The 19,778-nt window shown below is 35.6% G+C and overlaps 1 protein-coding gene across 1 annotated transcript; it reads left to right on the forward strand.

The window, feature by feature from the left end:
* Positions 1-460: 460 nt before the first annotated feature.
* On the forward strand, positions 461-19,722 carry LOC101120999 (C-type lectin domain family 2 member B). Its single transcript, XM_042247558.2, has 5 exons — positions 461-629; positions 8,979-9,142; positions 12,297-12,400; positions 14,178-14,319; positions 15,457-19,722. Exons 1-4 carry the CDS (start codon positions 575-577, stop codon positions 14,284-14,286), a joined length of 432 nt encoding a protein of 143 aa, XP_042103492.1. The 5' UTR covers positions 461-574; the 3' UTR covers positions 14,287-14,319; positions 15,457-19,722.
* Positions 19,723-19,778: the final 56 nt, after the last annotated feature.

Consider the following 19,778-nt stretch of genomic DNA (forward strand, 5'->3'; position numbering starts at 1 on the left):
GCACATACATGCTTCTGCACACTTCTGCTCAGGATGTTTTGTTTGAAACAGAAAATGCTTTTTATTTCGGTTTCAATGCTTTTTATTTCAGTAGCCGCCTTAAAGCATAGCTCTCTCCTCTTTAATTTCATCCCCTTTGAGATGGCCTTCTTAACACTTGATAATGAAACCATAATGTCCTAAAGCATGCCTTTTAATGAATCAAAGCAAGTCTTGTGTGACTAGTCATGTGTCACTTTTGTGAGAATTTAAGTGCCACTTAAAGGTTTTTTTCTTTGTGGGTCAGATGATGATTCTTTGTTGAATGAAGAAGAACATGTGCTTTTCTCTACACTATTTAGCGTAACTCCCCTCCTTTCCTGTAATTGTTTTGTGTTTGTTTCCCAGGGAGCAAACTATATAGATGATAGTATGACTCAATCTTCATCACATGATTTCTTTCCTTTTGCGAGATCTGATTAAATACGCTGTGTTTTACTTCAGAGTAGCTTAACTCTAGTTTGGAGCTGTACACGTAAAACTTTTTTTTTTTTTTTTACAGTAAAATTAAAACTGAAGAGAGGAATCGTCAAGTATGCAGTCAGATCACAAAGATGCGAGCAAAGAAGAAGCTGATGAAAAGAAGCGAGGTAAGAACATTTTCAGTTGTTCAGAATGAAAGCTATTTATTGAAATTATGAATCATAACTTCATAACAAAAGTTTTGAAAGTCCTGAATAGGGTTTTGTAGTTTTTTTCCATCAAGGCAAAAAAAAAAAAAAATCCCTTTTTTATGTTAAATTAAAATTGGTAATTGATTATTTTTGTCCTTGTGATTCAGATTCACTTTATCTTAATTGATAATGAAGGAAGTTTATCCATACTGTAAACCTGTTCAAGATTAGGTTTCACTTTCACTAAATATTCAATCAAATCTGTACTTCAAGAGAGGTTAAATATGAACCATAGCCATTCAATGTCTAGAATACATATGTGATATGAAATAATTGGCAAATATTTGTAATATTTTAAAAGATTGTTTATGGGCCATGAGTAGAGTCAAGATAAACTACTCTTTAGTGGTACTTAATAGCAGAGTGGTTATCTGCCTCTTCTATTCTTATCTAAGCAATTGCTGGTTCCCTAATACTCTTGAGATGTCTCTGGCAATTTTTAAATGGAGAAGGAAAGAAAATGTACTCAAACGACAATAACAACAACACAAAACTTAGAAGACAAGTTGGTAGCATTGGCTGTTTTAAACAGAAAGTTCAGAGTAGGTAAGATCCAAATTCCAAATCTATTAGTAACAGGACAATTTTTCAAAGTTTTTTGAACAGGGGTCCTTAAATAGGTAGAAATAGAGTTCAGGAAATGAAGCTAAAGTGCATTAAAGAAAGCAATCTGTGATTTAGTGATGGTGGTGAGTTTTAAAATTTGCCATTTAATTTTGTTTTAGTCTACCAGTGTTATGGGCTTCCCAGAGGGTGCAGTGGTAAAGAATCTGCCTGCCGGTGCAGGAGATGCGAGAGACTTGGGTTCGATTTCTGGGTCAGCCAGATCCCGTGGAGGAGGAAATGGCAACCCACTCCAATATTTTTGGCTGGAAAATTCCACGAGCCTGGAGGGCTACAGTCCAGGAGCTCACAAAGAGTCAGACACAGCTGAACACAAAAACATGTACACAAGCATTATGCAACAGTCAAAAATATTGTTGCAGTTCATATTAGCATGTATAAATGCTTTGTTTCTCATTTTTTTCACAATTTAATAATTCTAAGGTTAGATCAAACAACAATGGGATCAAATATTAGATAACATGAAAATATCTAAAATAAAGTTTTAAGAGTATTTTCTACCCACTCATAAGACCAGTGTTAGTTTTTGCCTTATATATCAATAAACAGTATAAATTTATATATTTTATGTATAAATTTATATGTAACACATAAATTATAAATTAAATTTTATGTGGTATATATAATGTCATGTATATGTATTTGACATTTTAAACACCACTGAAATAGTAATAACTTAGTGTCATGTAATTCATTTCTAAACTTAATATTTTTAGACATTTTATTTTCTCTTATTCTTTCCACATATTGGTATTTTGTGATTTTTTTCTATAGCTGTGAACTCTGAAAAAGGGGATTTTATCTGGTTTTAAATTCATTGGTCACCCTGGATCTTTTCTCTTACCTCCTTGGAGAAGATCAGAGTCAGAAACAGAGAAATTAGTTGTCAGTGAAGCTTCCCTATGGGAAAAATAATTGGAACATTTAGCTATTTATATTATAACAGGGATGAATGTAGAACTATTTTAGTTACATTGTTAATTAAATATATTTTTATTAAGCTACCCTGGGATTTTTTTTTTTTTAATTATTCCTCCATTGTACACACTGGGCTTCCCCAATGGCTTTTTTTTTTAATTTTATTCATTTATTTGTTGGCTGTGCTGGATCTTCGTTGTTGCATGTAAGTTTTCTCTAGTTGCAGTGAGCAGGAGCTACTCTCTAGTTGCAGTGTGGGAGCTTCTTATTGTGGTGGCTTCTCTTCTGGCAAAGTACAGGCTCAGTTGTTGTGGTACACAGGCTTACTTGCCTCGAGGCATGTGAAATCTTCCTGGGTCAGGGATCAAACCCATGTTCCCTGCATTGGCAGGTGGATTCTTAACCACTGAATCACCAGGGAAGTCTCATTTTAGCTATTCCGATGAGTGTGTGTTGGTACGTTTGTTGGTACCTATTGCAACTTTAATTGACATTCTCTCTCTCTTTCTCTTTTTTTTAATCGACATTCTCTTGATGACCAATACTGTTAAGCTCCTTTTCACATTTTGTTTCTCAGTCACTCGGTTGTGTCCAATTCTTTGTGACCCCATGGACTACAGCATGCCAGGCTTCCTTGTCCTTTATCATCTCCCGGAGCTTGCTGAAACTCATCTCCATTGAGTCAGTGATGCCATCCAACCATCTTCATCCTCTGTTGTCCCCATCTCCTCCTGCCTTCAACCTTTCCCTGCATCAGGGTCATTTCCAATGAGTCAGCTCTTTGCATCAAGTGGCCAAAGTATTGGCTCTTCAGCCACAGCGTCAGTCCCTCCAGTGAATACTCAGGATTGTTTTCCTTTAGGAAATCCTTTTCACAGTTACTGCTTTTCACATTTACTGCTCATTTAACTGCAATATTTTGTGAAGGGGTATCCTTACCCTGATTCTAGAGGAAAAACCTCCAATTTTTCAACTATTAAATAAGAAATTAGCTGTAGGTTTTTTTTTTTGTTTGTTTGTTTGTTTGTTTGGTACATGGTCTATCAGGTTGGCATAGCTCCCCTCTATTCCTAGTTTACTGAGAATTTTTGCTGTGAATGAGTGTTAAATTTTTCAGATGCTCATATTGATATGATCATGTGATTTTTCTTTTATACCCTGTTGATAAGATGATTATATTAATGGATTTTCAAATGTTGAATCATCCTTGCAGACCTGGGATAAATCCTACTTTTTCATAGTGTATAATTCTCTTTGTACACTGTTAGATTTGTCTTTCTAGTATTTTGATAAGAATTTTTGGACCTATGCCAATGAGAGATATTGGTCTGTAATTTTCTCTTTTTTTTGAATGTCTTTGGTTTTGTGGTTAAGATAATGCTGGCCTAATGTAATGAGTTAAGATGCATTCCCTCTGATTTTATACTTTAAAAGAGGTTGTTGACAATTGCTGTTTTATTCCTCAGTTGTTTGGTAGTGAACACATCTGAGCCTGTTGGTTTCTATGTTTTAGGACATTCAGTTCAGTTCAGTCGCTCAGTTGTGTCCGACTCTTTGTGACCCCATGAATAGCAGCATGCCAGGCCTCCCTGTCCATCACCAACTCCTGGAGTTCACTTAGACTCACGTCCATCGAGTCAGTGATGCCATCCAACCATCTCATCCTCTGTTGTCCCCTTCTTCTCCTGACCCCAACCCCTCCCAGCATCAGTCTTTTCCAATGAGCCAACTCTTTGCGTGAGGTGGCCAAAGTACTGGAGTTTCAGCTTCAGCATCATTCCCTCCAAAGAAATCCCAGGGGTGATCTCCTTCAGAATGGACTGGTTGGATCTCCTTGCAGTCCAAGGGACTCCCAAGAGTCTTCTCCAACACCACAGTTCAAAAGCATCAATTCTTCGGCATTCACCTTTCTTCACATCCATACATGACCACTGGAAAAACCATAGCCTAGACTAGACGGACCTTAGTCGGCAAAGTAATGTCTCTGTTTTTCAATATACTGTGTAGGTTGGTCATAACTTTTCTTCCAAGGAGTAAGTGTCTTTTAATTTCATGGCTGCAATCACCATCTGCAGTGATTTCGAAGCCCCCCAAAATAAAATCTGACACTGTCTCCACTGTTTCCCCATCTATTTCCCATGAAGTGATGGGACCAGATGCCATGATCTTCATTTTCTGAATGTTGAGCTTTAAGTCAACTTTTTCACTCTCTTCTTTCACTTTCATCAAGAGACTTTTCAGTTCCTCTTCACTTTCTGCCATAAGGGTGGTGTCATCTGCATATCTGAGGTTATTGATATTTCTCCCAGCAATCTTGATTCCAGCTTGTGCTTCTTCCAGCCCAGCGTTTCTCATGATGTACTCTGCATATAAGTTAAATAAGCAGGGTGACAATATACAGCCTTGTCGTACTCCTTTTCCTTTTTGTAACCAGTCTGTTGTTCCATGTCCAGTTCTAACTGTTGCTTCCTGACCTGCATATAGGTTTCTCAAGAGGCAGGTCAGGTCGTCTGGTATTCCCATCTCTTTCAGAATTTTCCACAGTTGATTGTGATCCACATAGTCAAAGGGTTTGGCATAGTCAATAAAGCAGAAATAGATATTTTTCTGGAACTCTTGCTTTTTCCATGATCCAGTGGATGTTGGCAATTTGATCTCCGGTTCCTCTGACTTTATTTCTTCTTTTGTGAGTTTTGGAAGATTGCATCTTTCAAGGAATTGGTCCATTTTACATAAGTCATTAAGTCATTAAGTTTGTGGGTATTAACTTGTTCATAGTATTCCTTTATTATCTTTTGTGGCATGTGTAGTGATGTTGTCTCTTCTATTTCTGATATGATTAATTTATCTCTCCTGTATTTTCTAAGTTAACTTGGCTAGAGGCTTACTGATTTTATTGTTCTTTGCAAAGAAAGGGCTTTTTTGCTTTTGTTAACTTTCTCTATTAATTTCCTGTTTTCAGTTTAATTGTTTTTTGCTCTGTGATTCTTATTATTTTTTCTCTGTTTTTCTTGGGTTTAATTTTCACTTATTTTCCTAGTTGCCTAAGAAAGGAATGTAGATTGATTTTAAAACTTTCTTGTTTTCTAATATATGAATTCAGTGCTATTTTTTTTTTTTTTCTAAGAACTGGTTTTGCTTCTTCCCATCAATTTTGATGAGTTGTGTTTTCCTGTTTGTTTAATTAAAATTGCTTTTAAAATTCTCTAGATTTCTTTTTTGACCCATGTGTTATTTAATAGTGTATTCTTTCACCTCTACATATTTTAGGGATTTCCAATTATCTCTCTGGTCTTTATTTCTATTTTGATTTTACTGTTATCAGAAAACATAATTAATTTTTCTTTTGATTTTTTTAGTGTTAATAGTTATGTTAACTATTAATTTTAATATTTTATCTTCATTTTATTTGTATGTTTATGTAAGCATTCAGATTATCTGCAAATAATAGTGATTTTATTTATTCTATTGAAATCTATATATCTTTTTATATATTTATATTGCCTCGTTTCACCGGCTAATACTTCCAGTAAAAGGTTGAGAACTAGTGAGAACTTGCATCTTTACCTCATTCTTAATATACATAAAAAGTTTTAAATATTTCTCTACTAAGAATGATTATTTATGGATATTATTAATCAAATAAAGATTATTTGATTATTCTTAATTAAATAATTCCTAGATAGCCAAAGAGTTTTATTTTAAAAGGACATAGAATGTTATCAAGTACTACTGAGAAATGCTTAGTTTGTCTCTTATTTCTGTTAATGTGTTGAATTACACAGAGTTTTACAAAATGTTAAAGTAAACCTTCCTATCTGGAGTAAACTCAATTTGATCATAAAATATTAGCCTTTGTAACATTCTTGAATTAACCTGGCTAATATTTTGTTTATTATAATATGTACATATGCTCATGCAAGGCTGGACTATAATTTCCCATTTTGATAATAGTGTTGTCAGCAATACTGAAATTATGTGAAAGTGTTAGGTGCTCAATCATGTCAGATTCTTTCCAACCTCATGGACTGTAGCGCACCAGGCTACTCTGTCCTTGGGCTTCTCCAGGCCAGAATACTGGAGTGGGTTGCCATTCCCTTCTCCGGGGGATCTTCCCAACACAGGGATCAAATTCAGGTCTCCCACGTTGCAGGCAGATTCTTTACTATCTGAGCCACCAAGATTATGCTAGCCTCTCAAACTGAGCTGTTTTTACAGGAATCTTTTGATTTCTTCCTACTCTGTTTTCTGAAAAAGATTGGGTAGCATTGCTACATCTTACCTAAATGATGAGATGTGTTCACACCTGAAGCCAGCTGGACTGGGAGATTTCTTTGTGTGGAATTTTTTTCATTAAAAGTTTAATTTCTTCACTACACAGAGTATTTATTCACATTTACCTTTCCCTTGTCAGTTTTGCTGTGTTGTTTAGAAATTTCTCTTTTATTCCTAGTATTGCTAATTTGTCTACTTCCCTTTAAAAAGGTGTTTTTCTTTTTTCAGCTAATGTTCTATCTGCTTTAGATTATTCAAATAGCCAACAATGAGTTTCTTGACTCTTTTGCTTTATATTAGTTTCTATTCAATTGTTTTCTGGTCTTATTTTTTTAATGGAGTCTTTCTGCTTTTTACTTTTAATTTATCACTCTAATTGTTCGAGATAGCTAATTTTAAAAAAACATAAATTTAAACCAATAAATTTTCCTCTAGGATTAAAGGAAATGTACTGTGTGGTTCAGTGGTTAGGATGCCTTGCTTTCTTTGCTGAGAGTCTGGGTTCTATCCCTTGTCAGGGAACTAAGCTCCCACAAGCCACATGGCATGGCCAAAAATAAAAGAGAAAGACCCACAAGCTTAGTTATATTCATAATTTTTAATATGATATATATCACATATATAAAAAGATAAGTAATTACCTTTCATTTAAAACACATCTTATTTCTCAAGATTTCTTCTTTTTTTTTTTTCCTTTGATTCATGAACTATTTAGCATTGTTTCTTAGTCTACAGCCTTTGATGATTAAAAAAAATTTTATTGGTATATGGCTCAATTCTACTACAGTCAGGTGGCATACTGTTACTGTTTTCAACCTTTTAAAATCTGTTGTTAAAACTTTATTGTCCCACATTTTAGTAAATGTTTTGAGTGCTTTTTTGAGAATGTATATTCTGTAGTTGCTACTTTTAGCTCTTGGTGTATGTCAACTCAATTTTGTTACTTATGGTGTTCAAATGTTATTATTCTTAGATATTTAGACATGGGCTTCCCTGATAGCTCAGTTGATTAAGAATCCGCCTGCAATCCAAGAGGCCCTGGTTCAATTCCTGGATCAGGAAGATCCACTGGGGAAGGGAAAAGCTAACCACTGTAGAATTCTTGGTCTTCCCTTGTGGCTCAGATGGTTAAAAATCTGCCCGCAATGCAGGAGACCTGGGTTTGATCCGTGGGTTGGGAAGATTCCCCTGGAGAAGGGAATGGCGACCCACTCCAGTATTCTGGCCTAGAGAAATCCATGGCCTGTATCGTCCATGGGGTCGCAAAGAGTCAGACACAACTGAGTGACTTTCACTTTCACTTAGACGTTTGGACCGTTGTTTTATCAGTATTTAAGAGAAGGGTGCTAAAATGTTTACCATCTATAGGCACTTGGCATGAGGTGTTTAGGAGTGATAATTTAACTAATAGGTTTACCTTTATGCACCATAGACCACCAGCATCCCATTTACAACTGGTGACTGGGTCAATGCCTTTAATGCAGATCACTTTGGAAAACCAATAGCATATCTCATCCTTAAGGTTCTGTTCCCTTAGAACCACTTTTGATACCAAAAACTGACTCAGTCTGGGAGTGTTCAGAAAAATTGATGGCACAAATATTACAAGAATACAACTTTATTTTATTTTATTTCTACTATTTCTATATATTTCAAAATGATCACCACGATAAAACTAGTTTCCGTAGAAAAGATTTTAATATAAGAACTATGCATGACACAACTGGAAGGAACTGTGAAGAGATGATGTGGAAGGCTAAAGAGGAAATAGTTGCTAAAGATTTTGGCTTAAAGCACTAGTATGTTTAGAGAACCCCCAGGTGAGGAAAGTCTATAAACATCTAACTGCGGCGACTACAAAAGGAAACTCATGAAAAGGCTTGTGAACTTACTATGCACAGTGCCTCCAACAATAATGAATTCTGCTTTATTTTCACCTTCTAAATTTCACATGAGTTCTTTCTGTTGATTAACCTGGAACCACACAACGATGGTGGTATCTAGTTACAACTGGAAACCAAGTACATGTCTTGTTAGTTATATAGTGTTTTATTATTTTCATTGCTTTCTTAGAGATTAAAATCTGTCCTAGATTTGTAAGTCTAAAATAAATCAATATTTTTAGTACTACCTGATTTCGTTACATTTTATTTAGCTGGAAATGACAAAAGTGACTTAACATGTGTGAAATCACATTGACTGCTCTAGGAAGGCCTATGAATCACTGAATTTGGAATTGAAAGCAAAATGAGTGTCCTGTCACATTCTGGACTGTTCTCATTTAACCTAACATGAAGTCGGTTTTCAACTTGTTATGGGATAGACATGCAATTCTGGCCATGAGCGTCACCTTTTTTTGTCACAATCCCGTCCTTTTTCAATGGTCTCAAAACACAGTGGCATATTATTTCATCTGATTCTTAAAATATGTATTTGTCTCCACTCTAGTTAAAGAAGATAGGATTGCTCAGTATTTCTGCCCAGATAATTGGATCGGTTTCCAAGATAAATGCTATTATTTTTCTGAAGAAGAAGAAGATTGGAATTCAAGTAGATACAACTGTTTGTCTCAAAATGCTAGCCTAGTTATGATTGCCACAACAAAAGAAAAAGTAAGTAATATCCATTCCTTATCAATTGCATTAATTAAAGATACTGGAAGTATTCAAATTTCACTATGGTCTTTAAAGCATTTCAAACATGCCTGCTTATATATGCAAAATGTCACAGAAGTTTAGAACATGTCATAGAAGATAAACTTGAAAAAGCTAGTGATATTTTGTTTGGATAGTTTAACATTCTGATCAAATTGTAGACTTGAGAGCTAGCTTCTCCATTTTAAGGAATATGAATAGAAGAGCTTAACACTATTTGGAAAACTTTTAAAACCCTTGAACAGGAAGGATGGAATTCTCCTTTTCACTTCCTTGGTGGAAATTTCCTCTGGCTACTCAATCTTGCTTCCCTGTCTTTCTCTGAGATATCATGGCAGCCTCTGTCAGAGTGCTCATTATCAACAATGCAATAGGTGTAATTGAAAGTTTCCCTCTAGGCTGAAGTCATGAGTTTCCAGTGGCCAGATTGCCACCATATTTTATCTGAAATTATATCCATTGCTGTAGCATATAGGCAGGTACAAATTAAAAGGCTAATGAATCTTTGTTCACATTGATGGAAAAATGCAATAAATAAAGAGAATCTCCAAGAGCTTTAACAAGCATGAGACCCTGTACGTCTGCACTTATGAAATCTGTTCTTTCCCTGGGTGACTTACATGGTAAGTATATTTTTTACTTTTGTTTCATTTCTTTAAAAGTAAAGGGTCAATTTAAAAGGTAATTAACTTCATTAAAATTTGTGTGTGTTCTTCCCAGATGACTCAGTGGTAAAGAATCCGCCTGCCAATGTGGGAGAAGGAGAGGCGGGTTCCATCCCTGAGTCAGAACAATCCCCTGGAGAAGGAAATGGCAACCCACTTCAGTATTCTTGCCTGGGAAATTCCACAGATGGAGGAGCCTGGCGGGGCTGCAGTCCATGGTGCTGCAAAGACACGATTGAGCGATTAAAGCAGTGATAACAAGATTGTTTAAATGTACAGCAGCCCAGTGGTCAACATTGTTAAAAGAACTGTGTATCACTTTCAGGGTAAACAGTGTATAGTTATGCAATCTGCCTGATTGGTTCAAATTTAAATAGATACAGACTAGGCTGGGGCAATTTATAGATCAGCGTAAGGAAACTAAACCATTTTGGAAGCAAGAAAAGACAGAGAAACCTGAATAAAATGTGAAAAACTAGATATGTTAAGAGTAGACATACCAAGTCAAAAAGTAAGATGCAGGCTTAATTTAATACAAAGAACTTCTGTAGCCAATGGTTTCACTGCTGAATTTAACAAGACTCTTGATATGAACACTCTGAGAAATCCTTAAACAGTCCTTACAGTTCCTTTTGGGGAAAAAAGTCTAACTTAGCAGCAAGATTAAAAAAAAAAATTACAAGTGACGAACAGAATGAGGTTGTTACTACATATTGCATATACAATATTGCATATTGTATCTGTGAAGAAGTAATGAAAGTAACATATAAAAGAACTTTATACATCTGTGTCTCTTTTAGCCATACAACATTGTAAAGTAATTAACCTCCAATTAAAATAAATAAATTTATATTTAAAAAAACAAAACCAGAAAACAACAAAAAAGAATTTTAAAAGGCTATTTTTAAATAGTTTAATTAAAATATTACAAATGTTTATTTAGACTGCAAAGTATTTTCTTAGTTAAAATGAGATAAAGCTTCCTTCATGAAAATTTTCCCCTATTTATTTGCACCTATTTAGAATTACCTTGTCTTTTTAAAAAGCAGCTCCATGAGCTACTCTTTATTAAGCAAGTAATGTTCGATATTTTTCATATGACATTTCCTTGTACCTTGTCACTTCCCAGTTCCCAGTCATCAAAAGTGCAGCTCCACATCTTCATCCAATTTTTCCAGCGATTCAGTACAATATATCCTGTTGATTTCCAATACATACATCCTGTCTTGCTTTTCTGCCTTAAAACAAGCTCTTTCCTAAGTGTAGAAAATGAATTGTCCTTTTCTCCCTGGATTCTGTATTTGTTATGGAATCTTTTACTCTTTCCAGATACGCCTCTTACACTACATCCTATGTGATGGTCTCCTGTAAAGACTGGGACGCTTCTTCTATACACTAAAATTTCACTCTGTATTTATTATACTCATAATCTTCTCATTTAGTAGAATGTTTTCTAACTCTAAGTTTGCATGGATTTGCTCACTCTACAGGAAATTCTGTGAATTCAGGGACACTGTTTTCTTAATACATTCCTTTGTAAACCCATAGCTTGGCTCAGCAAATTGGATTTTTTTTTTTTCAAATAAATTCATGAAATGCTATAGAAAATGGTATATTAAAATGCCAAGGTTGTTGGCATCACTGTTACCAGGTAGGAATGGACCACATTGTTGTGATATGTCATAATTCCTTTGTATTTATATAAAACTGAAACGTGGAGTGATACAAAGTCAAGTTTATGGTTTTGCAACTATTTTGGGGCAGGCAGACTCAGTGACTTTCTGTGAACAACATAATTTTATGGCGTGAAAGGCTCTAAGGTAGGAAACATTTTCAACATCAAATGAATAAGGAGAAATATCAGAAAAAATAAAAATTGCCCCCCCCCAAATGATGTCTTTAGAAATGTAAATATTTGGTAAAAAAAAAAAATTTGAAATTTGGGAATTAACTTCTAAAGGAACTGGATACATGAAAGATGTGTATGTATGGGTGTGCAAACATATGATAATTGGAAGAAATGCTGAAGTAAAATATTACATTAAATTCAATGTACTAGTATTTACTGGAAAGTGAAAAAAACATTATAATACATATCTGATGATTAGGACGTCTGTGTAAGAACTCAGTTGAAAAGTCTAGCTTTCTAGGAGTTCACAGACTAAAAATCTTGGAGGAATAGAGTTTCATACTGAATGTTTATCAATTTGGAATCAAAAATGTCTTAAAGAAAATTTCTCTGATAAATTTCTCTCTTTGTTTCATAAATGAGAAAATTGAGAGTCAGAAGGTAAAATACTTTTTCACAATCACATAGCTATTTTCCAGTGAAACTAGGATTTGAAGTTTTGTCACCTTTTTCCTCACAACCTGCAAAGCAAGAGGGACACAATAAGTTGTAGTGGAAAATGACAAATAAAATTATGAATTTTATTTTATCTCTAAAGCGTTTTCTTATGCGATTCAAGTGCACTTCTGATCACTGGATTTGGCAAGACATGACAGAAAATCTAACAGGACAATGGGTGGATGAAAACATACATAACAAAGGGTGAGTGTCTTTTTTCTGGGATTATTTAAGTTTAGGTAGTTCAGCTTTCTGGGCTTCTCTGGTAGCTCAGGTGGTAAAGAATTCACCTGCAATGCAGGTAACCCAGGTTCAATTCCTGGGTTGGAAAGTTACCCTGGAGAAGGGATAAGCTACCCACTCCAGTGTTCTTGGGCTTCCCTGGCGGCTCAGTTGGTAAAGAATTCGCCTGCAATGCAGGAGACCTGGGTTTGATCCTTGGGTTGGGAAGATTGCCTGGAAGAGGGAATGGCAACCCAATCCAGTATTCTTGCCTGGAGAATTCCCATGGACGGAGGAGCCTAGGGGGCTACAGTCCATGGGGTCGCAGAGTCGGACGCGACTGAGTGACTAAGTGCACACACACGGTACAGCCATCTAGAATCTGTACATGAGGATATTTCTATACAGTCCTTGATTTGTCTGCATGTTGGAAAAGTGGACTAAGGATTAGTGTATCATGTATTAACACAGGTTTCAAGAGTCAACCAGAGAGGCTGGAAATCAAGATATAAGAGAAAAACAAATATTGTATGTTAACACATATATATGGAATCTAGATAAATGGTCCTGATGAATCTATCAGCAGGGCAGGAACAGAGACACAGATGTAGACAATGGACTTGTGAACATAGCAGTGGAAGAAAAGGGGGAGACAAATTGAGAGAGTGGCATTACGCTTTACCCTCTGAACCACAGTGGGCCTATATATACACTACCATGTGTGAAATAGCTAGCTAGTGGGAAACTGCTGTATAACATAGAGAGCTTAGCTCAGTCCTCTGTGATGACCTCGGTGGATAGAATAGGAGGTGGGAGGGTGGCTGAAGAGGGAGGGAATATATGTATACATATAGTTGATTCGTGATGCTGTAAAGTAAAAAATAACAGCTTTGCAAAGCAATTATATTTCAATTTAAAAATGAAAAAAAAAGATATAGGGGAAAAGACTTCTTAGTTGGTTACTTTGAAAGTAAAGACCTGAGATTCACATACAGTAAAAGTAGACTTTTTCATGATTTTACCCTATTTTCTGTAATCTTATATCTCTTTCACAAGCTTCATGCTATCTGTTTGCTGACAAGTTTCACAGTTCAAGGTAAATTTGTTTATTTTAAATGCTTTTATTTGCACTGATATTTGCAATTTAACCTGGGCTTCATACCTTCTATTTTACAACATGGAGTATTGGACCTAAAAAATAGAGTTCACTGCATATATGACCCATTATAATCACCCCAAATTGTGACTGCCAGCCACTTAGGCATTTAGTCTATGCTAGAATTTCTCAATAGCAGAAAAAATGGACCTTTTGGACCACATCGTTCTTTCCTATGTGGAGGGAGCACTTTCTTGTGCACAATAGGATGTTGGCAACATCTCTGGCCTCTACTCATGAGACAGTAGCAATTCCCCCTGCCCCACTCCTCTTGAGGCAACCAAAAATGTCTTTAGATATTTCCAAGTGTCCCTTGCAAGGGCTGGTGGAAGGCAAACTCACCCCAGGGTTAAGAACCATTGGTTTCTACAAATTGACGACTCTACCTATAACATGTAACTTAGTTTAACAAACACAGATTCTTGGAAGGGAGACTCCTTTTGTCCAATTTGGTACAGGCATCTTAACCCTAGCAAGAAAAGTCAGTGTAGCAGCATACTTTTCCAGAGCTCTAGACAGATAATATTTTTTAAAAAGGTGTCATTGACCAAGAGAGAAGTCATAGGACTCCCTAATGCATAGTGTTTGATTCCTTTATTGTAGGATTAATATGACAGAGAATGAAATATGTTTTTACCTTAATGAAGATGGTGTTGCAACAGCTAGATGCTACACAGAGAGGAAATGGATTTGCAGGAAAAAAGTGCACTAAATCAGTTTCTGACAGAGGACTTAACATCCAAGAGTAAGATGGTTTTAATATTTATCAACTTTTCCCCTTTCCTTTTGTTGAAAATTCAGCATTTCACTGCTTTAATATTATAGCCTGATGACACAGCCGGATGATTGTGAAAGCAATTTTCGTATTAGTTTTCTACTTTTTAAATGGTCTGGATCTTTGTTTATCTGTATCAATTTTAAAAGAATCATGCAATTTCACAGAATCTCTAGGTTAATTTGGGGAGTGTTGTATTTATATATTATTTCTTATTCATTTACAATATATGTCTTGTATTGATTTTTGTCTTATATAGCATAATTTTTCTAAACATTTATTACATAGTATTTATTATATGTGTCTCTTTTATGTATCTATTGCTTTTGCAATTATATACTTTTATTATCTTTTAAAATAGTTATTTTTCTTAGCAAGGTAACTTTTTTTAGGTATTCTTGTTCTGTTCAACATACTTTCTGACAATTCATAATTTTCTAATAATTTGTGGATTCATTTTAATACTGGAAAACACAGCATCTAGTAGTAAGAATTTTATTTTTCCTATGTTGTAAAAATTAGTTATTTCTTGTGTAATTAAAATGGGTGTAATTTCCAGGACAATATTGATGGTAAAAATTGTTCAACATTTTAAAGAAAACGTTTCTGATATAACATGAGTCATGTTGTATCTAGTTTTTTATATCTTTTTCTTAAAAGTTAGGTTGGTTCTTTTCTATTTCTATTTGCTAAGAGATTTGTTTTGTAAGAAGAGACTTCATTTTCTTGTTTGCTTTTGTTTGCTGCATCTGTTACGATGTTGTCATGGTTTCTATTCCTTAATCTTTTAATGTAGTGAATGACATTTTAAATTTTCTAATGTTAAGAGACTGTTTTACATTCCTAGATAAAATTCAATTTGGTCATGACATGATATCCTATTTATTTTAGGTATATTCATTTTGATATTTATTTTTTAACACTGCTTAGTGTAATTACCCTAAAATTTTCCTTAGGAAATCAGGGATTATAGTTTGAATAATTCAGTGATGACATGGTTGAAAAATGTGCTGCTTTACAATTATGCTATAAAATTATGAATGATAAATTTCATATGGCTTGAAAATTCATTCCTGATCACATTTTCTGCATATATATCTTTTTTAGATATGCACTTATGATTTTCAATGAAGAGCAGCAGCAGCCTTTGAGAGAGCTGCTAGAAAAGAGTACTCATGGACATCATGACATAATGATGTCACCAACGTTGAATGCTGGAGTCAGAGAGCTGCAGCCTCTAGAAGATTTCTATTGTTTCAACTAAAAAAAATCTCATTTTCTCCTGATATGAGAAACAAAATCAGAAAAGACACATTTGACAGTAACGAAGTCTGATATTATCCCTGGCTCTCAATAGGAAAGGGGCTTCCTAGGCGGCTCAGTGGAAAAAGAATCCACCTGACAATCCAAGATTTGCAGGAGACACAGGTTCAAACCCTGGGTCGGAATGATCCTCTGGAGAAGGAAATAGCAACTCACTCCTGTATTCTCTTTTTTTCTTTTGTTTATTTTATACAGTATTTTATTTTTTTTAATTTTTATTTAAATTTATTTATTTTAATTAGAGGCTAATTACAATATTTTTGTCATTTTTATCTTTATTATTTTATTTTGTAAATATACTATTAAACATTTACATAATATTCTATCATGTGGATGTGCTATAAATTACATTCCAATTTTACTGGCTATCTTTAGGTTTTCTCTTCCACCATTTTTCTCCATTATGAATGATGTCTGAGCGACCATCTCTATGTAAGCATTTCCTTTGTTTCAAATTCTTATATGAGTTAATAGAGAAATACCTTTGCAAGAGCACACTGGTCCTTTAATTTACCCAGATAATTTGTTATTAGGTTTCTTTCTTTTTTTTTAATGAGAAGATAATACCAGCAATAATTTATTAGGGGATCACTATTTATCAACATTGTGCCATTTTACATATATTATCTCATTTATTCTCCAAATATCCCAAAGGTTAGATATTATTATTCCCAATTTTTTTTTTCACTTTTGCCATACATTGGCGTGAATCTGCCATGTGTGTACCTGAGTTCCCAATCCTGAAGCCCCCTCCCACCACCCTCCCCATCTCATCTCTCTGGGTCATCCCAGTGCACCAGCCCAAAGCATCCTGTATCCTCTATTGAACCTAGCCTGGCAATTCGTTTCTTACATGATAGTATACATGTTTCAATGCCATTTTCACAAATCATCTTACCCTCTCCCTCTCCCACAAGGTCCAAAAGTCTGTTCTATACATCTGTGTCTCTTTTGCTGTCTCACATACAGGGTTATCATTACCATCTTTCTAAATTCCATATATATGTGTTAGTATACTGTATTGGTGTTTTCTTTCTGCCTTACTTTACTCTGTATAATCGGCTCTAGTTTCATCCACTTCATTAGAACTGATTTAAATGTATTCTTTTTAATGGCTGAGTAATATTCCATTGTATATATGTACTACAGCTTTCTTATCCATTCATCTGCTGATGGACATCTAGGTTGTTTCCATGTCCTGGCTATTATAAACAGTGCTGCAATGAACATTGGGGTACATGTGTCTCTTTCAATTCTGGTTTCCTTAGTATGTATACCCAGCAGTGGGATTGCTGGGTCATAAGGCAATTCTATTTCCAGTATTTTAAGGAATCTCCACACTGTTTACTTTACAATATTGTATTGGTTTTGCCATACTGGAGAATCCCATGGACAGAGGAACTTGGTGTGCTTCAGTCCACAGGGTTGCAAAGAGTCGGACATAACTGAGCAACTGAACACACGTGCCCTGAACAGGAAGAAATAACATCTGAACACTGTAAACAATCTGAATGCACCCTCACTGGATAAGCCAGTGCATAACCAATTCCCTTTTCCCACTATTCTGAAGATTTTTTGCTAAATAATAATGCTCTTCATGAGCTCATGAGTTCTGTGATGCGCAGAACTTTACACAAAGTGTTTGTTGAAAGAAAGACCCTACCATACATGTTTGCCCTGGATCTCAGACCCAGGGGGAACCTTTATAAGACCAAATAACCAGTAATCAATAATTACACAGGGTCTTTGCAGTTGAGGGTAACTTAATTTATGTAATATCTATGAATATTTAATATGAAAAACTGCACAATCTATCCCATGGGATAGAATTAATTTTGTAAACTTCTGAGAAGTGAAAATAAAGTCCTTCAGTTGTGTCTGACTCTTTGTGACCCCATGGACTATAGCCTACCAGGCTCATCGGTCCATGGGATTTTCAAGGCAAGAATACTGGAGTGCGTTGCCATTTCCTTCTCCAGGGGGTCTTCCTGACCCAGGGGTCAAATCCGGGTCTCCCACATTGCAGGCAGATGCTTTACCATCGGAGTTATGTATATTGTGTGTAGGCTCAAGAAATTTCCTCTTCGTGTATCTTATGAGGTTGAACTAGGAGCCTAAAATGTTGTGTTGACATTCTAATGCTCAGGACCTCAGACTGTGACCTTATTTGGAAATTAGGGCTGTGCTGAATGTAATAGTAAAGACGTCACTACCATAGGCCTCAAGATCTTTAGCACAAGTGGTGTTATAAGAAGAGGAAATTTGGAGTCGGACAAAACTCTTAACAAAGCGAAGACAACGTGAAGACAAAGGGAAAAGACAACCATGTGACTGAAGTGATGTACCTATAAGTCAAAGAGTGCTAGGTATGGCCAGCCGTTAGCAGAAGCAGGAAGAGGCCAGAAAGGACTGTCTCCTAGAGCAGTCTGAGAGAGCATGACCCAGAAGACATATTGATGTTGGGTCTTCCAGGCTGTAGTACTGTGAGACCGTCAGTTCCTGGTGATTTAAATCATGCAGTGCATGGGACTTTGTTATGGCAGCAGTAGCATTAGTACAATTCATTTCTGAAACTGTACAAACTCCTGGGTCCTTGTTTTTAAAGTAAAAGACTGACTCGAGAATCAATGATTGATTTTTTGTCGGTTGTTTCATGAGGGCTGTCTTTCCACCTTGCTTATAGTTTCCTTTGTTGTGCCAAAGCTTTTGAGTTTAATTAGGTCCCATTTGTTTATTTTTTGTTTTTATTTCCATTATTCTGGGAGGTGGGTCATAGAAGATCTTGCTGTGATTTATGTTGAAGAATGTTCTACCCATGTTTTCCTCTAAGAGTTTAATAGTTTTTTTGTCTTACATTTAGGTCTTTCATCCATTTTGAGTTTTTTTTGTGTGTGCAGTTAGAAAGTGTTCTAATTTCACTCTTTTACATGTAGTTGACCAGTTTTCCCAGCACCCCTAGTTGAGAGAAATGTGAAGATGTAGAAATAAAGACTAGCTATTGAGCTGGGGAACTGGTAACACTTTAGATTAGAATTCAACCACATAGCGGAATCACTGAACTCCTATTTCTCTGAGATATATTAAAGCATGACACTCATTGCTAAGTTATTTTTATAAGAAGCAGACCCGCTCCAAATGAAAACTGCTGATCATATTGCATAGACTCTAGACTGATTGAAACTGGAAAATTGATGATGCTTGAAACTTGACCTTGATGCCAACCAATCCAAGAATTGTCCATGAGTTGGTCACACATTGCTCCTTGAACACTGTAAAACTGCTCACTAGCCCACTCCCGGGTGGGTCACACAGTCTTGAGTGCATTAGCCCTCTGTGGCCCCCTTTTGCCTGGCAGCACAATAAAAGTTACTCTTTTCTACTTCTCCCAAAACCTGTCTCTATGTTTCTATATGGCACCAGAGAACACAGGCAGAGTTTTGGCACCATTATCAATACCAGCTTCTTCTCATTTCTATGTTTCATCTTTTTCAGATACAAGCATAACCTAGAATGTCCACTGCTTCTTTCAGGAAATGTATTTTAAGGAAAATACATTCTCTCAGCATTTCAGTCCAGTCGAGTCTAGTTTTCTCTATCACTCGACAAAAGTGAGTAAAAGCAGCCCTCACCATGTCACTCTTGTCTTTATTGCTGTATCCAGTGAGCTTGCTTCAGTAAATAACTCCCATGTCCTCTTGAGGACCATTTCCTTTTCTTCCTTACTAAAGAATAGTAGATTTACAAAATTAACTTCAAATGTTCAATATAGCAGTTCAACATTTTTATACTATGTATATATAGTTATAGATGCAAAGAACAAATATGTGTTTGCCAGGAAGGAGTGGGGGGAGCAGAGAGAAAGAAAGAGGAAGAGGGAGAAACCAAAACCTCCAGTTACAAAATAAATGAGTTGTAAGTATGAAACGTACAGTGCAGGGAATATGGTCAATAACTGTGTAATATATTTGCAAGCTGACATGTCGTAACTGGACTTATCATGGTGATTGGTTTGAAATCCATTATCTTGCAATTAAAGTATTATTCGTGAAATAGCTTCCTTGTCTTTTTAAACATTCATACAAAGCCCAATCATCTGTGTGTGTTTG

Source organism: Ovis aries, chromosome 3 (genome assembly GCF_016772045.2).
Source record: "Ovis aries strain OAR_USU_Benz2616 breed Rambouillet chromosome 3, ARS-UI_Ramb_v3.0, whole genome shotgun sequence".
Classification (NCBI taxonomy): domain Eukaryota; kingdom Metazoa; phylum Chordata; class Mammalia; order Artiodactyla; family Bovidae; genus Ovis; species Ovis aries.

What these genes read in the sequence shown, in the direction of transcription:
- LOC101120999 (XM_042247558.2), top strand. Translation starts at nt 575, where the DNA reads ATGCAGTCAGATCACAAAGATGCGAGCAAAGAAGAAGCTGATGAAAAG. An exon ending in AGCTGATGAAAAGAAGCGAG is followed by an intron (nt 630 to 8,978) that starts GTAAGAACATTT and finishes TCTCCACTCTAG; the next exon opens with TTAAAGAAGATAGGATTGCT. An exon ending in GAAAACATACATAACAAAGG is followed by an intron (nt 12,401 to 14,177) that starts GTGAGTGTCTTT and finishes CCTTTATTGTAG; the next exon opens with GATTAATATGACAGAGAATG.